Raw genomic sequence first — 19,991 nt, forward strand, 5'->3', positions numbered from 1 at the left:
AATGAGAGCAAATATCTGAATAATGTCGAATTTCAGATTTTTTTTTTTAACGCAGAAAATACCCATGGCAGGAATTTCAACTTGCTTCTGCACCCGTCAGTTGCTAGGGTCCAGGCAAGACTAGGAATGTCTGGCAAATTGGTGAGACAGGACCAAGAGGAGTTCATTCGCATGTGAGAGTGCAGGTCTTGTTTTTTTGCTAAAGGGGAAAGGGACAGAAGACTCCAGAGAGTGAGAGCAAACATGATGGAGGACAGCTGGTGTGTCCCTAAGGATGCCTCGATCTATGGACGGGGACAGTCCTGGCAGGGGCGGAAAAAGGGAGCATCAGTGCTGCTTCTGCATGGGCTCACAGAGCCAGGACCCTGGGGGGCGGAGAGCATGCTCTCTTTATGGAACCCCCCAGGCTCTGCCAGACTTAGGAGAGCTGGGGGACAGAACCCTGGCTCCTCTACAGCCTAAAGCATTTTTAACTACAACAGTAGTAATTTACATTCATTACACTTATGCCTTATAGCACTTCTGCATTTTTCTTTTATTACACCTTTTGCTATCGTGACTCTTTAACTAGCTATAATTTTCTCTTTAATTTCTAGAGACTTTGGAGCCCCAACTGCAGCCTGGCTGTCAGGGTTCTCCACATCATACAGGTTTGCCAACACCATTTAATCAAGGCAGAAAGAAATATTCCTTTAATCACCCTTATTACTCTTTCCTCTTACTTCCAATTGATCATCAAGACCTTTCCACTGCATTACCTAAACATTTCTTTTTTTTTTTTTTTTTTTTAAGATTTTATTTATTTATCAGAGAGAGGGGGGGAGAGAGCAAGCACAGGCAGACAGAATGGCAGGCAGAGGCAGAGGGAGAAGCAGGCTCCCTGCCGAGCAAGGAGCCCGATATGGGACTCGATCCCAGGATGCCGGGATCATGACCTGAGCCAAAGGCAGCTGCTTAACCAACTGAGCCACCCAGGCGTCCCTACCTAAACATTTCTTAACTGCGTCCCGTTCTCCTCAGTGCATCCCCCACCCCCAATGCCGCCACAGTTCATGTCCTCACCATAGTCCATGGTTGCAATAGCTTCCCAACAGCTCCATATGTATATCAAAAAGCAAAAGATTATTTCGTCTCCATGAGAACCTGAGAATTATGTGAGTAAATTTCACTCTTGCTAATAGCGCCCTATCACACACTCAAAGGACAAAACCCCAAATCCACACAACAGTTTACAAAGGCTTTTCTAATCTGGCCCCCACCCACCTCCCCAGTTTACTTCCTATGATCCCCAGCTCTGTTTTGCATTCACACGGGTGGAAACACAGCACACCATGCCATGCCTCCTTGCCACTGAAAATATTGTCCCGTCTGCTCCAGTTGTATTTTCCCTCATCTGCCTGGTAAAAATCTGCTAGCTTCTCCCAGACTGGACTGTGTGCATTCTGGAGGCAGGATCTGTGCCTAATTTATCTTTGTTTTTCCCAGTACCTAGCAAAAAGCTTGGCACTTCTTAGACCTTTTTAAAATATCTTGGAAATTGGCACATGAGCTTTTGGAGCACCAATTCCCGATCAGCCTACTTGGGCAGAGAAGTATAATTACACATCCCACCCCTATTTCTACTCTCTTAAGGGCCATGTTATTATGAACAGTTAACTCAGAATGTTCATGGCTTTGTTCCATTCCAAATGATAGCACCAAAAAGCAATGCCAAATTCAAAGATGTTCTATTTCTCATTAGTCATGCCACAAGATCCTTTCCTGCCAATTTCCAATCAAGAAGAATAGGAAAAGAAGGAGGAAGGGGAAGAAAAAGAAGGGAGAGGAGCAGAAGGAGCAGCGCCTGGGTGGCTAATTGGTTAAGCACCTGCCTTCAGCTCAGGTCATGATCCTGGGGCCCTGGGATAGAGCCCCACGGTAGGCTTTCTGCTCAGCAGGAAGTCAGCCTGTCCCTCTCCCTCTGACCCTCGCCCCATACCCCACACATTTCCTCCCTCTCTCTCTCTCAAATAAATAAATAAAATCTTTAAAAAGAGAAAGAAGAAGAATAGGCAGCGGCAAAGATTTCCTGCAGACCTGTATGGTCCTGGAGTATGAGAATACCTGTACCAGAAGGGATGGTTTTGATATGTCTCTAACTCTTCATGATCTGTTGGTCCTTCATCCCCTGGGGAATGCTGCACACCCACACAAAGCCCCTGGGTACTACCTCTCACATTTAAGGCTTTGATTCACTGACAGATGTGTAGAATCTGACATATCTAGACAGCTCCTGTCAACTACATGTGTACCGAAACACAAACAACCCAGAAGTGCAGACTATTCCAGCTGAGATCAGCATTAACTGAAACTTAGTATAACAATCCCCTCAAGGCTTTCTGGAAAGACTTGTGGCCACATGAACTTAGTTGTGTTGTTGTTATTGTTTTAGTGCTCCCTGTTGGGATGCTGTCCTTCCTCATGCAAGGATTTTTCCAACAGGAATGGTTCAAGATGCTGAGGAGAAGCCACTGTGTTATGGAGGAGCACAAGTTTACCGTGCTGTGAAAAGGCAGCATTCTCTCCAACTGGGTGCCGTGTGTGGTGTTTCCTGGGCTACACTCAACAGTTCACGTCTGCGCGCCGCGAGGGATGACATAAGTCAGTTAACCATCATGTTTGTACTCAGAGCTAGGAAGCAACCTCCAAGGTCAGTATTTGGATTTTCTCAACACATTATGTGTGAAATTTAGCTAAATTTAGCTAAAACACCAATATTCCGAAGTGGCCACCATACTGTATGTATGGCAGAGAAAATATATACAAGGAACCCAGATGTCCCAGTTTCTTTAATGCATATCCAGGGAATTTCTCATGTTATTTAAAAGATTTACCTGGTGCTGTTATTAGCACAGGTATATAATTAAAGATATATACATAGCAGGGGAGCCTGGGTGGCTCAGCAGGCTAAGCCTCTGCCTTCGGCTCAGGTCATGATCTCAGGATCCTGGGATCGAGCCCCGAATCCGGCTCTCTGCTGAGCGGAGAGCCTGCTTCCCCTTCTGCCTGCCTCTATGCCTGCTTGTGATCTATCTCTCTCTCTCTGTCAAATAAATAAAATCTTGGAAAAAAAAAAAGATATATGCATAGCAAAGACCAGCCAATCCAAATATGACTAAACTATACTATGGGGATGATACTTCTGGTAAAACAAACAAACAAACAAACAAACACTTGTTTCTTCTTGACAGACTGAGCTTATTAGCTGTCTGAGATCTCTAAATATACTGAGATTCCTGCTGAACACTTTTCCTTGGAATTTAAAATGTGAGCTAGCAGTATGTCTTTCTATCCTATTATAATAGTCTCATATTCATACCTGACAGAAATTTTAAAATGCCAGGAGTTAATATACACAGAAAAGGCTGTTAGATTTCATAAATAAATATGGTATGTGTCTCTCTGTATGAACATGTAGGTTCCAGTAGAATATACAGTTAGAAAATATGTACGTCCCATGCATCTATATGTCAAAGAGAGTTAAGAGCAAAATTGACTGACCATCCTGTCAATCAGGACTGGAGTTTCTTCAGGGAATTCTTTAGAGGATAAAATCAGGAGCACCACAAATATAGCACGTTTTTACTTCTAGAGGAGACCGTTTACATATGGGTCTTAGAACAGAGAGCCAATCTTTTTTCTCTAACATGGAACGATTTCTTGAGAGAATGAAACAGCTTTGCCCGTGAGACAGACGTATGTGGACTTCAGGCAATATCTAATGAGAACCCAATTATTAGAACTGGTGACAAAAAAGCATTTGACAGTAAACAAATCTGTACACAGTTAACTGGAATTAGTCAGTAGCTAAGACAATATACTGAAATACAAAGACCCATCTTCCATGTGAGTTTGACTTTGACCTTCACTCCTTCCTCATTTATTTTACCATTCTACAAGCACACAGTAGACACCAAACATACAAGATGAATAAGATACAGTATCTACCCACGGGGTGCTCCCAGAGTAGTGAGGGAAAAAGTCATAGAAACAGATAATTGTGAAACATGTGTTAAGTGACAACAATATGCACAGAATATTATGAAGACACTGAGATGAGGTAATTAATTCAAGGCCAAGCCAGGCTATGGTGGGGAAGTAACAGAAGTTAGGTAAAGGACAGAGAACTGCATATTGAAGGAAAAGAATGAAGACAGGATAGCAAAATAAGTATATTATACATAAATAAACAAATTCCTATGAAAAATAACTATAAGCTGTTGGTATTGCTTGAGTTTATAGCTCAAGTAGTTTGAAAAGATATAAGGCTGGAGCATTAGAACATCATTAACAAAAGATCTTGCCTTCCCAAATTGAAGAGCTTTGGGAAGAGGGTTTTTTTCTTGATTATTTTTATTAATATATAATGTATTATTTGCCCCAGGGGTACAGGTCTGTGAATCATCAGGCTTACAAACTTCACAGCACTCACCATATCACATACTCTCCCCAATGTCCATAACCCAACCACCCTATCCCTAATCCCACCACCCCCCCACCGGCAACCCTCAGTTTATTTTGTGAGATTAAGAGTCTCTTATGGTTTGTCTCCCTCCTGATCCCATCTTGTTTCATTTTTTGGTAAGAGTTTTAATCAGAAAAGGACATGGGCCATGTGTTTCAGACATTAGCCTGGCAGTTGTGTAGACGACAGACTGGAAGGTAAGATCTCTGCTAGAGATAGCAATGTAGCCATAAACATGATGATGACAGTAGAACCTCTGAGAATGGTATTAGCATGCAAGGCATAGTGCACACAGTGAGAAGGCTGGAGGCTGACCACAAAGCCCTACAAAAACCCAACCTTTAAAGGCTAGATAAGTCCCAAAATTTCATTTTCATTTTTGTTTCCCTTGCCTTTGGAGGCATGTCTTAAAGAAGCTGTTGTGGCCGATGCAAAGTGGTTCCTGCCTATGTTCTCTAGAATTTTAATGGATTCCTGTCTCACATTGAGGTCTTTCATCCATTTTGAGTTTATCTTTGTGTATGGTTTAAGAGAATGGTCGAGTTCCATTCTTCTGTTTGGAACTTCATCAAGATCAAAAGCTTGTGCACAGCAAAGGAAACGGTCACCAAAACAAAGAGGCAACCCACAGAACAAGAGAAGATATTTGTAAATGACACTATAGACAAAGGGCTGATATCCAAGATCTATAAAGAACTTCTCAAACTCAACATCCAAAAAACAAATAATCAAGTCAAACAATGGGCAGAAGACATAAACAGACATCTCCAAAGAAGACATACAAATGGCTAACAGACACATGGAAAAATGTTCATCATCATTGGCCATCAGAGAAATTCAAATCAAAACCACAGTGAGATACCACCTTACACCAGTTAGAATGGCAAAAATTGACAAGGCAAGAAACAACAAACATTGGAGAAGTTGTGGAGAAAGGGAACCCTCTTACACTGTCAGTGGGAACGCAAGTTGGTGCAGCCACTTTGGAAAACAGTGTGGAAGTTCCTCAAAAAATTAAAAATAGAGCTTCCCTATGACCCTGCGATTTCACTACTGGGTATTTACCCCAAAGATACAGATGTAGTGAAAAGAAGGGCCATGTGCACCCCAATGTTCATAGCAGCAATGTCCATAACAGCCAAATTGTGGAAAGAGCAGAGATGCCCTTCAACTGATGAATGGATAAAGAAGATGTGGTCCACATACATAATGGAATATTACTCAGCCTTCAGAAAGGATGAATACCCAAATTTTGTACCCACATGGATGGGACTGGAGGATATTATACTAAGTGAAATAAGTCAAGCAGAGAAAGTCAATTACCATATGGTTTCACTTACTTGTGGAACATAGGGAATAGCATGGAGGACATTAAGAGAAAGAAGGGGGAAATTAAGGAGGGGAAATCGGAGTAGGAGACAAACCATGAGAAACTATGGACTCCAGGAAACAAACTGAGGGTTTTAGAGATGGGACGGGTTAGGCTAGTGATGGGTATTAACAAGGGCATGTACTGCATGGAGCACTGGTGTTATATGCAAACAATGAATCATGGAACACTACCTCAAAAATTAATGATGTACTGTATGGTGACTAACATAACATAATAAAAAAAAATAAATAAAGGCTAGGTAAGGAACTTAAGGGAATCTTAATAACAATCTTCCTTGGCCAGAAGAGATTATTTTTGATCAGGCCAGCGTACCCACCTTTGACCTGGTTATTTCATGATTAGACTGGTGTCCAAAAAAGAAATGGTTTCATATGTGTATTATGAAAATGTTCATTTGATTTAAGATTTATTTCACCCTCAGCAAAATTGTTCCAGTATACAGTCAGAATACAGTTGGAATATGAAATATATATTTCTTATTATAGCAAATTAATACTACAAGAATTTTTTTGATACTTAAATTTCTTCTCAGTTTTGAAAGAGAATGCCTAAGGAAGTGATTCCTTTTCCTTTGTTCCATGCTGGAATATTTTGTTCTTAGAGCCCAGGGTCCAAGACAGAACAAGTACCTGGTGGTGTGCCCACTGTGGGTGCCAAGTATTGCTGTATCTACTTTAATATGTGTGAAGCTGGAGCACTTAGATAAAAGTTGTTTTTCATGACGTGGGTGATCTCACCCACTCCAATGACTTCAACCACCAGCTGTACACAGATGAATTCCAAATCCTTCCCTTTCTCCTGAGCTCTGGATCCTTATCCATAATTACTGACAAGGCATTGTGGATGGTTTCCAGGAACCTCAGATTTCAAATGCATAAAAGTAAACTCATCTTCTTGTATACCTGTTCTTTCTCCTATAGTTACCATCTCCAAGAATGATGCTAACATTTGCTCAGTCACCCAAGTCATACCAGTTTCCTTTCTCCTTCACTGTTTTCCACGTCCCTTCAACCACCTTATCTCACAGAATCGAATTATTTTGATCAGTGATAACCATCTCCTCTTTTCTACCCTTCATCTTTTGTCCCATATTAGTAGGACAATAATCTGATAAATGCTCAACTAGCTTTCAGTCTTTGATCCAATCCTCTCTCCAGGGGTCGACCATATCATTCCTTAAATGCATAAAACATTTTTAATGGGATTCCCATTGCCTTTTGGGGCCACGAATCCCTCCATGATATGCCTCTTGCCTAATTCCCCAACTAAATCTTTTGTAGGCTGATCTCCTCCCCCAGCCTACCCTACAGAGTTAGTTACACACAGAAGCCCCCGGCTGTCACCAGCTCCAGCACTCATAGACTCTTACCAGGCCATGCTGGTTTATGCCTCATGGCTGTTCTTAGAATACTTTGTGTGACCACCCTCTGCTCCATCCTGATAGACATCTTGAATTTCAAGCTAACGCTTGTGTATTCCATCTTCTAATGTTCTGATCATCTCTCTCTATCCCCCTTCCTGCCTCCACTGTTCCCGATTCCACCTTCTACAACACTTACAAAATCTTATTATACTGATTGTATCACATATTTGACTCCCACTACTATAGTGCAAGCTTTCTGAAGACATGAACCTTACAGAATTCATCCTTGTGTTCCTGGGAAAGAGTTTGACTCAGGGTGAGGAGTTGATGTTTATGGACATGAATAAATACATCAAAACAGTGTTGAAAAATTGATATTTACATGAATGCATTCTTCTCTCTCTCTCTCTCTCTCTCTCTCTCTCTTTTAAGTGGGCTTTACACTCAAGCGTAGAGCCCAGGGGAGGACTGGAACTCATGACCCTGAGATCACAACCTGAGGTGAGATCCACAGTCAGGTGCTTAACTGACTGAGCACCCAGAATCCCCACATTCTTCTCTTTTAATTGAATTACTTTGGTACATAAAAATAGCCAAAATATGAGGGGGAGAGGGCTAAGTATGGTGATTGCGAAGAGGTTTTGGCTCAAAGTCCAACTCTAATCAACTGCAAATGGCTGGTAAAGCACAAGTCTGAGGGACAGAGAGGTCCAACTGAGGCACTGAGGAATGAGTATAATGATCTATTAGCACTTTCCATCATATTTGTGCCTTATATTTGCTCCCTTTCACTTAATGCAAGTGTTCAACAAGCAGGTCTTTTTAAATAAGTATTCAGTAAACATTTTTAAAGATCTCACTTTGTGCAAGTGAGGAAAGCAGTTCTATGTTCTATGCATGTATCACCCTGGGAACACCACTAAAACTGGCTATTCGATACTGCTGTTTGATACTGCTATCGAACTCTTAAATGTATATTTAATTTTATAATAGCCTTAATCTTGGCCTGTGTAATCTGGTTGGTACAATCTTTTTATGTAACTCGATGGATTTATAAATCTAAAATAGTCATTGCATTACCTCTGAATTATTTAGGAATTAAATTATCACTACCTAATATAACTATGCAGCATGACTTTTGTCAAATACGAAAACTAGATCTATTGAGTTAAAAAGGCAAATGAAAATTTTATTCCAATGTTTAGATTAAGTCATTAAAAAAAGGAACAATTTATTCTACCTACAAAGTACATTTAAGAAAATGCAATCCCTAAGGTTTCTTTTTGAAAATTATTGTCTTGTTCTGTACAGTCTAATTAGGGTCTGTTTCATTATAATTTCATCTGAACTCTATATGCCTTAGCACTGCTCTGCAAATGAGTCAGAGGATCACTATTCCCAGTTTGTAGCCAATTCTCCAGAGAAGCAAAGGAAAAAAGAAACAACTGCCTTTTATGGAAATCAAACCTGTTTCTAGAGATAAACCTCTTTCTGTTTCTATTTGAACATAGTCTCAACAACGGAGAACAAGAATCCTACAAAATACATGAACTACTAGAGGAGCCGCCTGGCCAAATACATCTGTAGGTTTGTTTAATGCTCGTCCCATTCCATAATCTATTACATAAACACGTTACATAAAGAAAGGCACCTGGGCATACATGAGATGGTAAAATAAAAGGACATTTTTGTTTCTCTAAATATTAAGACACCTGGTTGCAGTTTGGAATTATAGTTTGGCTACTCTTTTAAAGAAATTTGTTTTTCAAAGTGAAAAAAGAGAACTCCCAGTTTCTAGGAAATTTACAAAGGCATTTGTATGGTGAAGAGTTTGCATAGAAAGCTAAATGGGAAATATTGTTAAAAGAAGGCTTGGGGACGCCTGGGTGACTCAGTTGGTTAAGCGGCTGTCTTTGGCTCAAATCATGATCCCAGCATCTTGGGATCAAGTCCCACATCAGGCTCCTTGCTCAGCAGGGAGTCTGCTTCTCCCTCTGCTTCTGCCTGCCACTCTGTCTGCCTGTGCTCACTCTCTCTGACCAAAAAAAAAAAAAAAAAATGCTTCATGGGGGCACCTGGGTGTCTCAGTAGGTTAACCATCTGCCTTTGGCTCAGGTCATGATCTCAGGGTCCTGGGACTGAGTCCCACATCAGGCTGCCTGCTCAGTGGGGAGTCTGCTTCTCCCTCGCCCTCTGCCTCCTGCTTGTGCTCTCTCAAATAAAATTATAAAAGTCTTAAAAAAAAAAAAAGGCTTTGTGCAGCAGGCACCATTTAACTAACCTCCTCTTTAACTAATTAACTGTCACTTCAGTTTGGACTTTCCCGTAACTCCTCTCATTCTCTGAACATGAATTGAGAGAATATAAAATTGAAGTAAATTGTGGCTAGATCTTTAGATATTTTTCCAAAATTTTGCAATTATTTTATTCTCTTTACATTATACCAAAGTATTTTTTTTTTAAGATTTTGTTTATTTATGTGAGAGAGAGAAAGTGAGAAAGAGAGCATAAGAGGGGAGAGGGTCAGAGGGAGAAGCAGACTCCCTGCTAAACAGGGAGCCTGATGCGGGACTTGATCCCAGGACTCCAGGATCATGACCTGGCAGTTGCTTAACAAGCTGAGCCACCTAGCACCCCCAAAGTATTTCTAACACCAATCTTTTTTTTTGCCAGTGTCTTAAAATAGACTAGAAAATGACTCCTGGCATAATGAAATTCTTCTTTTAAAAGTAATTAATGTTGAGGCACCTGGGTGGCTCAGTTGTCAAGTGTCTGTCTTTGGCTCAGGTCATGATCCCAGGGTCCTGGGATCAGGCCCCACATCGGGTTCCCTGCTCAGTGGGAGTCTGCTTCTCCCTCTCCCACTCCCCCTGTTCCTCTTCCCTCTCTGTGTCTTTCTGTCAAATAAGTAAATAAAATCTTTAAAAAATAAAAAAAAAATTAAAAATAAGAGTAATTAATGTTTATCCAGTAACACATAATCATTCCTACAGATTTAAATATTTTATTAGTTTCATCACCTGGAAGTCATATATAATAAGGAATATACATCTACATGTATGTACACATAGCTACGTAATATAAAACTGGGATTTTTTTAAACTAAATTCTTTCTACTGTTAGCTGAACAACTAAGCCACAGAATTCAAAAATTAAAATACTTGATTTACGGATGCCTGGGTGGCTCAGTGGGTTAAAGCCTCTGCCTTCGGCTCAGTCATGATCTCAGGGTCCTGGGATCAAGTCCCACATTGGGCTCTCTGCTCAGCGGGGAGCCTGCTTCCTCCTCTCTCTCTCTGCCTGCCTCTCTGCCTACTTGTGATCTGTCTGTCAAATAAATAAATAAATAAAAATCTTTTAAAAAAATAAAAAAATTAAAAAAAAAATACTTGATTTCCATCTACTAAGTCACAATATCCTGATACCATTATTCAGTCAGGGATTTATAAGGGCTGAATTGTCTGAATCTAAGAAGTTTTTTTGTTGTTGTTTTTAACCAAATTACTTTTAACCTCCAAAATGATTAAAACTTTTGAAAGCAACAAAAGGCTCTTTAATTTAAAGAACAGCATTATCTAAGAGAAATAAAAAGTTATTTTTAAAAACATATCTGGCAGGGACGCTTGGGTGGTTCAGTCGGTTAAGTGTCTGACTCTTGATTTCAGCTCAGGTCATGATCTCAGGGCAGGGGATCTAGCCTCCTGTTTAGAGCCTACTCAAGATTCTCTCAATCCCTCTCCCTCTACCCCTCTCCACTTCCCCCTCCTTGGGTGCACACCTCTTTATATAAATAAATAAATAAATAAATAAATAAATAAATAAATAAATAAAATATCTGGTAAAACATCATGAAAAACACATTCTAAAATAATAGTTTAAAAACTTAAGATCTTATAGAAAATATAAGTGTATGTTTCCTAGACCATGGAAGAGGTAAAAGATTTTTCTAACAAGACCCCAAAAATATTAATTGCAAAAGAAAATCATTTATGTTTGATTATATTAAAATTTTTATTCATCAAGAGAAACCTTAAATAACATGAAAAGACAGGTTATAACGTTGGAGGTTATTCATCATACATAAAACTGACAAGGTTTAATGTGAAGAAGGTGTAAAGTACTTACAGCAGCCAAATGAAAAGCACAAATAACCTGTTAAAAAATATTCTAAAGATATGACAGGCAATTAACAGAAAAGAAAAAAGATATAGCCAATAAGCAAATGAAGAGATAGTCAATCTGCCTGATGGTGAAAGAAATACAAATCAGGACCATAATAAGATACCATTTCACAACCAGAAGAAGAACAAAATTAAAAACTCTGATTATATCAAATATTGGAGAAGATGTATAGCCACAGAAAGCCTTATACATCATGGATGAAAATATAAAATCACGCCTCATTTGAAAAAGAGTGGCATTTTCTAAACCTGATCATGCACAAATACAGCCCAGTAATTCGACTCCCGGATATATAACTAAAAATGGATTTGCTCGTGTGCAACAGGAGACATATTCATTAGCATCATTCACAATAGCAAAAACATGGAGCAACCCACATACCCATGGACAAAAAGTGGTGAGGAAACTATGGATTATTCACACAATGGAGTTATACATCAGACAAAACAAATGAACCAGAATTGCAGCCATATGAATATATCCTAGTTATGATGTCTTAAGTGGAAAAAAAAAAAAAGGCTCCAAGGCTACATAAAACATGATACCCTTTTATTAAACAGCTCAAGTAAAAATACCGACTTCTTAAGTATGCATAAATATTCAATAAAACCATATAAAAAGAAAAACAAGTAATGATGAATACAGAACTCAGGATGATGGTTACCTCAGGTGGGGAGAGGCAGAGTGATTTGCGGAGGAGGGGGGCACATGATGTCAGATGCAGGCTATTGTTCTAGTTTGGTTTTTTGTGGGTTTTTTTTTTAAGATTTTACTTATTTATTTGAGAGAGAGACAGTGTGAGAGAGCATGAAAGGGGAGAAGGTCAGAGGGAGAAGCAGAGTCCTGTGGAGCTAGGAGGGCAAAGCAGGACTTGACCCCAGGACTCAGAGATCATGACCTGAACCAAAGGCAGTTGCTTAACCAACTGAGCCACCCAGGTGCCCCTATTGTTCTAGTTTTTGTTTAGAAACCTGGGGGGGGGGGTGTCACATGTGCTTATGATATTATTAGAAACAACTCAAGAAAATTGCTATGAACTAAGCAGACAGTATACTTATTCTAATTCTGGGCTCATGTTGTACAAAGTATAAAAAAAAGTTTAATTTAAATAAATAAATAAAATTCATATAAGTTAAAAAAGTAAAAGTTGAGTCCATGACTCAGACACTCTAGAAAGATTTCAGATAAAGATGTTACTTATTTTTCTTTTCTTTTATAGGACTTCTTAACATTTAATATTTCTTATTATATACAAAACACTTCCAACTTTTAAAATGAAATAAATAAAATTTCAACATATTTAGCACTAAGTTCAATGGATTTAATACCTTCCAGCTCCTCTGATCTTGCTATAAGAGTAACTACTTGTCTTATATTCTTTTTCTCTCTTTTTGGTTTCAGTGTTCTGAAAAACGCTTTCCTGGACCATTTTTTCCCTTCAATAGATGGCATCTGCACTCCTGTTTTCTCACCTACTTGCTCACATCCTATTTGCTATCTTTCCTTCACTGCTTTAAATACTTTAAATACAACGTCTATGCTCATGATCTCCACATACTATTTGCTATGCAACGTCTATGCTCATTATTTCCACACACTACTTGCTATCTTTCCTTCACTGCTTTAAATACTTTAAATACAACGTCCATGCTCATTATCTCCACATGCCCTCCTCGAATTCCTGTTCAATCCCCAGCCAGCTTCAGTGTGGCTTCCATCCCCACCATTCTAGTGAGAGACAATCACCAAAAACCTCCCAGGTATCAAAGGTCTGCATGGTCCTATAGTCCTCTTCCTTGAGCCCTGAAATACTTGTCACTGATAACCCATTCCTTGAAAGTCTTTCTTAACTTACCAGAAATACTTCTGTTCTACCTCTCCAGAGACCTCTTTTAACTTCTCTCACTGTCTCCTCTTTTGCTGTTCATACTTTATATATTAGTGTTTCCATATCCCTGCCCTCTGTTAGCTGCTTCTCACTTCCTGTTTCAAATGTTAATCCCAGATTTCCTCTAGCACTGGCCACTCTCCTGAGCCCAGACTGAATCTCTTAGCTCTTCATGCTATAATGCCTTCTGTTTGTCCCACAGAGAATTCAAATTCAATTTATTCAAAATTAAATTGATTTTCTTTTCCCCATAACTCCTCTTCCTCTTCCCCCATAACTGTCCCTCCTACACATTTCAATAAATGCCACATCCATCCTCCAATTTATTGCCCGCTTTTCCCCTATTCTTGCTAATCACATTCTGCATCTTTCCAATAGGTCTGCTGCTTCTTTTCCAACCCAGTGCTTTAGCCAAATCTAGTCTCATTATCTGTCACTGGAATATTATAGTCTCTGCCTCACCGATCTCCATCCTCCAAGCTCTGTCCTTCAATATCCAGCAATACCCCGCCATTAAGTCATCTTTCTGAGCACACACCAGATCTTATGATGCCCCTGATTAAAAATCTTTAATGAGAATTTGAGAGAGTTTGTAGTGAATAAGATGATGAGTTGAAAGGAAGAAGACAGGGGTGCCTGGCTGGCTCAGTGGGTTGAGCCACTGCCTTTGGCTCAGGTCATGATCTCGGGGTCCCAGGATTGAGTCCCACATCAGGGTCTCTGCTCAGCAGGGAGCCTGCTTCCCCACCCCCCTGCCTGCCTCTCTGCCTACTTGTGATCTCTGTCTCTGTCAAATAAATAAATAAAATCTTTTTAAAAAGAGAAAAGAAAGAGGGCGCCTGGGTGGCTCAGTGGGTTAAGCCGCTGCCTTCGGCTCAGGTCATGATCTCAGGGTCCTGGGATCGAGTCCCGCATCGGGCTCTCTGCTCAGCAGGGAGCCTGCTTCCTCCTCTCTCTCTCTGCCTGCCTCTCTGCCTACTTGTGATCTCTCTCTGTCAAATAAATAAATAAAATCTTTAAAAAAAAAAGAGAGAGAGAGAGAGAGAAGAAAGAAAGGAAGAAGACAGTGACTTTTAATCCCCGGTTCTTCTCAACTTCTGAGATAACAAATTATAAGAGGTTCTAAATTTAGTATCTTTTAACTCTTTCCATGATGGTGAGCTGGCAAGATCTCCATTATGGCTTTCCTCATGAAGAGTTCTCTGTTGATTGTGACACAAAGATTTCAGGCAAACTATGGAAAATGAGTATTGACTTTTGAACGTTACCATAAGAACATCCCAGTGAGCTTTTATGCATGCACAAAGGAAATAAAACAATAAAGGAAAGAAGGCTCAGGCATCAGAGAGGAACATTTTGAATCCTATCTAGTTGCATTCTATTATACATAATTCATCAAGATTTATCCAATCCTCATAAAAGAGATCACCACAGCCCCAGAACTGCATAATATCTCAGTTCTGGTCTCTGCAGCTGCTTGTCATTCACTGAACAGGCCCTACTCTTACCGGCTCTTATGTCCTTGTTGAATGGCTCCCAAGGCCAGGAATGTCATTGTCCAAGACAGAGTCCAGTTGGACTGGTGACTCCTCGGCAGTGCTCCCTGATGCTACCATACAGAAAGAGGTTATTTGTGGTTTTTATTTTATATTATTTATTTCTCTTTAAAGACTTATCACCCTGTATAGTAATTATAAATCTGCCTCTTCCATGGAAGTTGAAGTTTCTTAAGAGCAAGGACAATGTCTTATTCACCTAAGAATCGAGCATAGTTGTGGTATAATCAGAAATATAGTTAGCTTTTGTCCTTGCTACCTGGCATGAAGCTCCTGAATACTTGGAATTTCCTGAGTGATAGGAATGTTTTTAGTTACTCATAAGGAGTCTTTGTGAACATACCTGAGTTTATTTAATGAAGCAACTTAGACTGGGATCCCTGAATAGGCTTGGAATGGGGCAGTCACCAGAAGACTGAAGGATTGGAGGATGGCAGCTTTCAGCCCCATCCACCAAGCTCTGGGTAGAAGGGGGCACTGCAGATTAAGCTCTAGAAAAACGCATGTATAACAAGATTTGATGAGCTTCCAGGCTGGTAAATGCATCCACTTGCCAACAGAGTTGTATGTCCCCCTTCCACGGGGACCGAAGCTGCTGCATGCAGGACCCTTCTTGACCTTGCCTTGTGTACCTTTCATCTGGCTGCTCATATCTATCTTTTACAATAGCTTTTATGATAAACTAGTAAGTGTAAGTAAATGTTTCTCTCAGTTCTTTGAGGCCCCCCTACATATTAACCCAACCCAAGGAGGAGTCTCCTATTTACAGCCAGTTGGTCAGAAGCACTGAAAACAATCTGCATGTGACTGGAGCCTGAAGACATGACAGTCTTGTAGGACTGAGCCCTCAGCCTATGGGATCTGATTCTATCTCCAGGTAGACAGGATAAGAATTGAGTCAAATCTGTAGGACACACAGTGTCTGCTGAGACTTGGAGAAATGTTTCTTGATATTGGAAAAACACATTGGAACAGTACTTTTCATAAAGCAAGTAGTGAAAATGCTTGTTGAATTAAGACAAACAGCCAAAGCAGAAGGTAAAAATTAGATGGAATCTATAAATCTGGAAAATGTGGTTGATTTACCCTGAAATAGCAACCCTACTAATGATTATAGATGCAACTTAGAACATTACATGAAAAAAATACTACAAAGCTGAAGCTATAAACATAAATAATAACCATGCGTTTAGCTCAACATTTTCTTCATTATTGATGCCTGAGACTATTTTACAACTGTGGAATCTCAGTGTTAATTAATAGTGAGCTTAGCCAACCAAAAAAAGTAAAAACAAAAACAAAAACAAAAAACCATGGTACAGCTAAAGCTGTGAGGTAGATATGTTCCATTACAAGGATAAATAACAGGGAAGGAATGATTGACGTTTCTGGAAGTCTTTATTTGAACAGCTGTCGTAGGAAGGAGTGGACGTAGTCTATATTGCACTGAAGGCAGAGTTAGAATCAATGAGCAAGAGTCACAAGGAAGATTTCATCATAAAATAAAGAAAATTTTCCTTTGAGTAATGGTGACCACAATAATTTAGATTTCATTGGTCCCATCATCAGAACTATTTTTTTAAAGGCTGGTTGTTTATCAGTGGTGGTTTAAAAAGAAGTCCTCCATCAAGAGGCAAGCTGTATCAAATAAGAGGTCTCTTTCAACTCTAAGGTTTCATGATCCCATTAATACTTTCCATATTTTTCAGTTGTTGCCATTCTGCAACTGATCTTCTTTTGTATGTAAACTCGTTCCCGTCAATTGGTATAACCTGTTAATTCATGTCTGTGCCTCAAGGAAAATTTCTCTTTGTAAAATAAGTCTGTGTTCTCATTGTATATAATCTATTATAAAGGGAGAAAAAAGATCTCTGGATAAAAATGAGACTTGTAAACAAAATGATTTTTAGTACATGTCTCATCTCAACTCCCAGAAATAGTGATCACAAGAGCTTCTAAATGTTAGTATTTCTTAAGTCTTCCATGATGGTGAAATGGCAAGACCATCATTATGACCTCTCATGCAAAAAGCTTTCCTTGGGCTTTCACACAGAAATGTCATGCAAACTATATAAAGTGCAGAGTTTTTAATGTTATCAGTGGAGCATGCCCAAAAAAATTTTATGCATGCACAAAGAAAATAAAACAATAAAAGAAAGAACAAAGGATTAGGCATCCGAGAACATAATGATATTTCCATTCCAGCTGCTTGAAAGGTGACTATCTTCAGTAAAAAAACAAATGGTGATGGGGGGAAAACAAAGATCGAATTAATCTCAGACATACATCTGGAATTTATAAGAGAGAAGCAGAGAAGTCTGCGTGACTGATGCATACTAATGGATACACAAGAAAGTTCATGTAGGTATAACACATGCAGTTCCCAATTATCTATCCATGATATTGGAACTAGGGATAGCTGAAGATGATTTCAATCTCAATAATTCAAAGATAAATTTACTTCAAAATTCTACCCACATATCCATTTTCTTAAGTCAAAATATTTTCTTATCTTTATCCATATGACAGTAAAAATGGTACCCAGCAATAAAGGAACTAAAGATTAGATGATGAATAGAAAAATCCAGAATAGATCTTTTGGATATTTATTGAGGTTTCTTATGTGTAAGAAACCATGAGAAAAAAGAAATGTAAAATATACTCCCTGCTTTTAAAGGACTTAGCTTTGGGGGTAGGGAGATGGGAAACCACACACTTGTGAAAAATCAAATAAATTAACAGTATATGATCAAGCACCAAATGCACAGGCTTTGACAAGATACAGCATTGATGGTTTTAGCAAAAAAGTACTCTTATTTTGTTTGGAAGGATTCACTAAAACAACTGGGCGAAACTAAACTTTAAAAGATGACGGGGGGCGGGGATGGCTGCATAAAATAAGAAAGAAAGATTTGTTCTTGCCGTGTTCCTTTAATGTATCTTAAAATAAATTATTAGATTGGAGTCTCCCCACCCCCACAAGCATCCACCCACACACCAAGCTTTAAACAATGTAGCTGATTTATGAAATGTTTACAGGTAGTGGGCCAAAGTCCCCTACAGCCACTTAAGTCCCTGAAGCCACTCTTCCCTTTTTTTGGAGATCAATGCACCAGTGTTCCTCTCTATCTTATCAATGAGTTAAAAAGGGCAATTCTTTAAAAACCCATATTTATTTCCCATAAACACATGAGCAAACACCAAGTTAAACAAGTCATTTCTAAGCATTTGTGCTCATGAAGATTGATTCTGGATGCTGTGAAACTGGAAATCCCCGGGGCAGTGCTCCTCTTTTAGATACCAGTATAGGCATGTTCTGCAAGGTCAAAAGCAAATGAAGGGACAGAGGGCAAAACAAAGTCCCAACACAGAAAAGGCGAAGTCAGCGTTTTTGTCTGCATTCTCCACTGACATCCTGTTTCAAAGCGCCCTCCTATTCCAAGAAGGGACGGGTTCCAAGGAAAAACTTTTGAGAATACCATGTCCAGGTCTCTCTCTGTGTGCAGAGCAACCTTTAGTAACAACATGTTTGCTGTAAAGACAGAATCGAAGATTAAAAGCAGCAACACAGAAGAGATTGCTGAGCCTTCAATACTGTAGCTAGATTAATGATTTTGGGGTCACTGCAGAACATACACTCTGATAATGGAAAAAAAACTGGGGGGGGGGGGTATCATGCTCAGTTTGTCTGTTTTCAACACAGGGAGAGACCAAGAACATACTGAGAGTGATCTGTACCTGGCATTATGCAATTGCTGTGTCATCTCATTTCTAATTATTTTAGCTTACAGATGGCATGTGGATACCAACATACCTTTTGGTATGTGGATACCAACTTCTGGGAAGAGTCAGAGATGTGAACCCAGGCCATTTGTATGTACTCTGGGAATCACACAGATCTAAGTGCAATCACCATGCCCTCAGGGACACTAATAATTGGAAGTTTACTAGCTCCTCCTCTGTCCTCAGGTAGAGTTCACTCACATCCTTCTGCTCCCACCTTCCCACAGATGGGTATAGTACTCCATCCATCCATGGCTACCTCTACCAACCACTCTTTCTAGAAGCCTCCATGACAAAGCACCTTTCTGCTAGAAGAGTTGTGGTTCCTGTGTAGAAAGCTGCAAAGCCCTCAAGAAGATAAACTGCAATGTCTTCAGCCCTTGCCATCTCCTCCATCTGTCCCAACCTCACCACACATGAGAAGAAAGAAATGGCCAGAACACCCCGCTCCACAGTGCTGTGTCACACGCCGTCATCTGGACGCTGGCACAGCCAAGACCCAGAATTTCACAGAAAATAGTTCCTTTGCTTCCACCTAATCTCTCTCTACTGGAATGAGGTTGTCCCTGGGGAAGGCTGGGGAACAAGCCTTTCCCTTTCCCACAAGCTCTCCTCCCCTCCCATGCACCCAAACACATCAACTCCTGTAGGTCAAGCCCCTCACCAGCACATTTTTGGCTTGGGCTGACTCAGAACCACTCTGTCACTCTGTCATTAAGCTAAGGGAGAAAAAAAATTAAACTAAACATGTAAACAGAATAGATGGTCTGCATGTACGTAAGTTCCCATTCTATCGATGTTTCCAAGAAAGGAGATTTATCTTTCATACTGTGTTTCCTCAAAGTGAATTTACCATCACTGGTACTGTTTGTTAAGGTCTGAAGGATGTTCGAGAGAACACATGAGTTTTGTTCTCATCTCTCAGCGCGAAGTCATTCCTGGGGACCTGGGCTCCAGGCCAGGTTGCTGGGCCCGTCTAGGGGCCCCTCGGCTGTTACAGGGAATTGAACAGGGGACCAGAGATGGTCATTCCTCCATGCTTTACATTATGCAGGCCCAATCTTCTACAAAATAAATTCTCTTTTTCTAAGAACTACACATATTAGAAATCTTTAAACCCTATTAAGGCAAAATTATATAAACTGTATGAAAAACTAAACAGAGGTTTTGCAATACTTTTATAAATTAAAACAAAAAATGAATTCCATGGCCTAAATTTCAATGATGGTGTTTCTTATACAGAAATATTTCCCTTGAAACTGCCTCCGTAACTTTAGGAAAACAATACTGCAATGACATTTATTACAATACTTTTTATATAT

The 19,991-nt window shown here is 39.7% G+C and overlaps 2 protein-coding genes across 10 annotated transcripts in view; one reads left to right on the top strand and one right to left on the bottom strand.

The window, feature by feature from the left end:
- The window catches only part of SYNPO2 (synaptopodin 2), a 182,318-nt gene that overhangs the window by 140,526 nt on the left and 21,801 nt on the right, over positions 1-19,991 (bottom strand). The window lies entirely within an intron of this gene.
- LOC309862944 (uncharacterized protein) overlaps positions 1-19,991 on the top strand; it is a 68,022-nt gene that overhangs the window by 5,807 nt on the left and 42,224 nt on the right. For 2 of the 7 annotated variants that reach the window (XM_082727387.1, XM_082727390.1), the window contains exons 2-3: positions 597-650; positions 2,482-2,640. In XM_082727387.1, the coding sequence (XP_082583513.1) occupies positions 597-650; positions 2,482-2,640 (213 nt within the window). Of the gene's footprint in view, positions 1-596; positions 651-2,481; positions 2,641-7,407; positions 7,762-8,771; positions 8,995-18,896; positions 19,752-19,991 lie in introns of those variants that run through there. The other 5 variants (XM_082727389.1, XM_082727386.1, XM_082727388.1 and 2 more) reach the window with 5 other exon arrangements.

This window comes from Mustela nivalis (assembly GCF_964662115.1).
Source record: "Mustela nivalis genome assembly, chromosome: 4".
Classification (NCBI taxonomy): Eukaryota; Metazoa; Chordata; class Mammalia; order Carnivora; family Mustelidae; genus Mustela; species Mustela nivalis.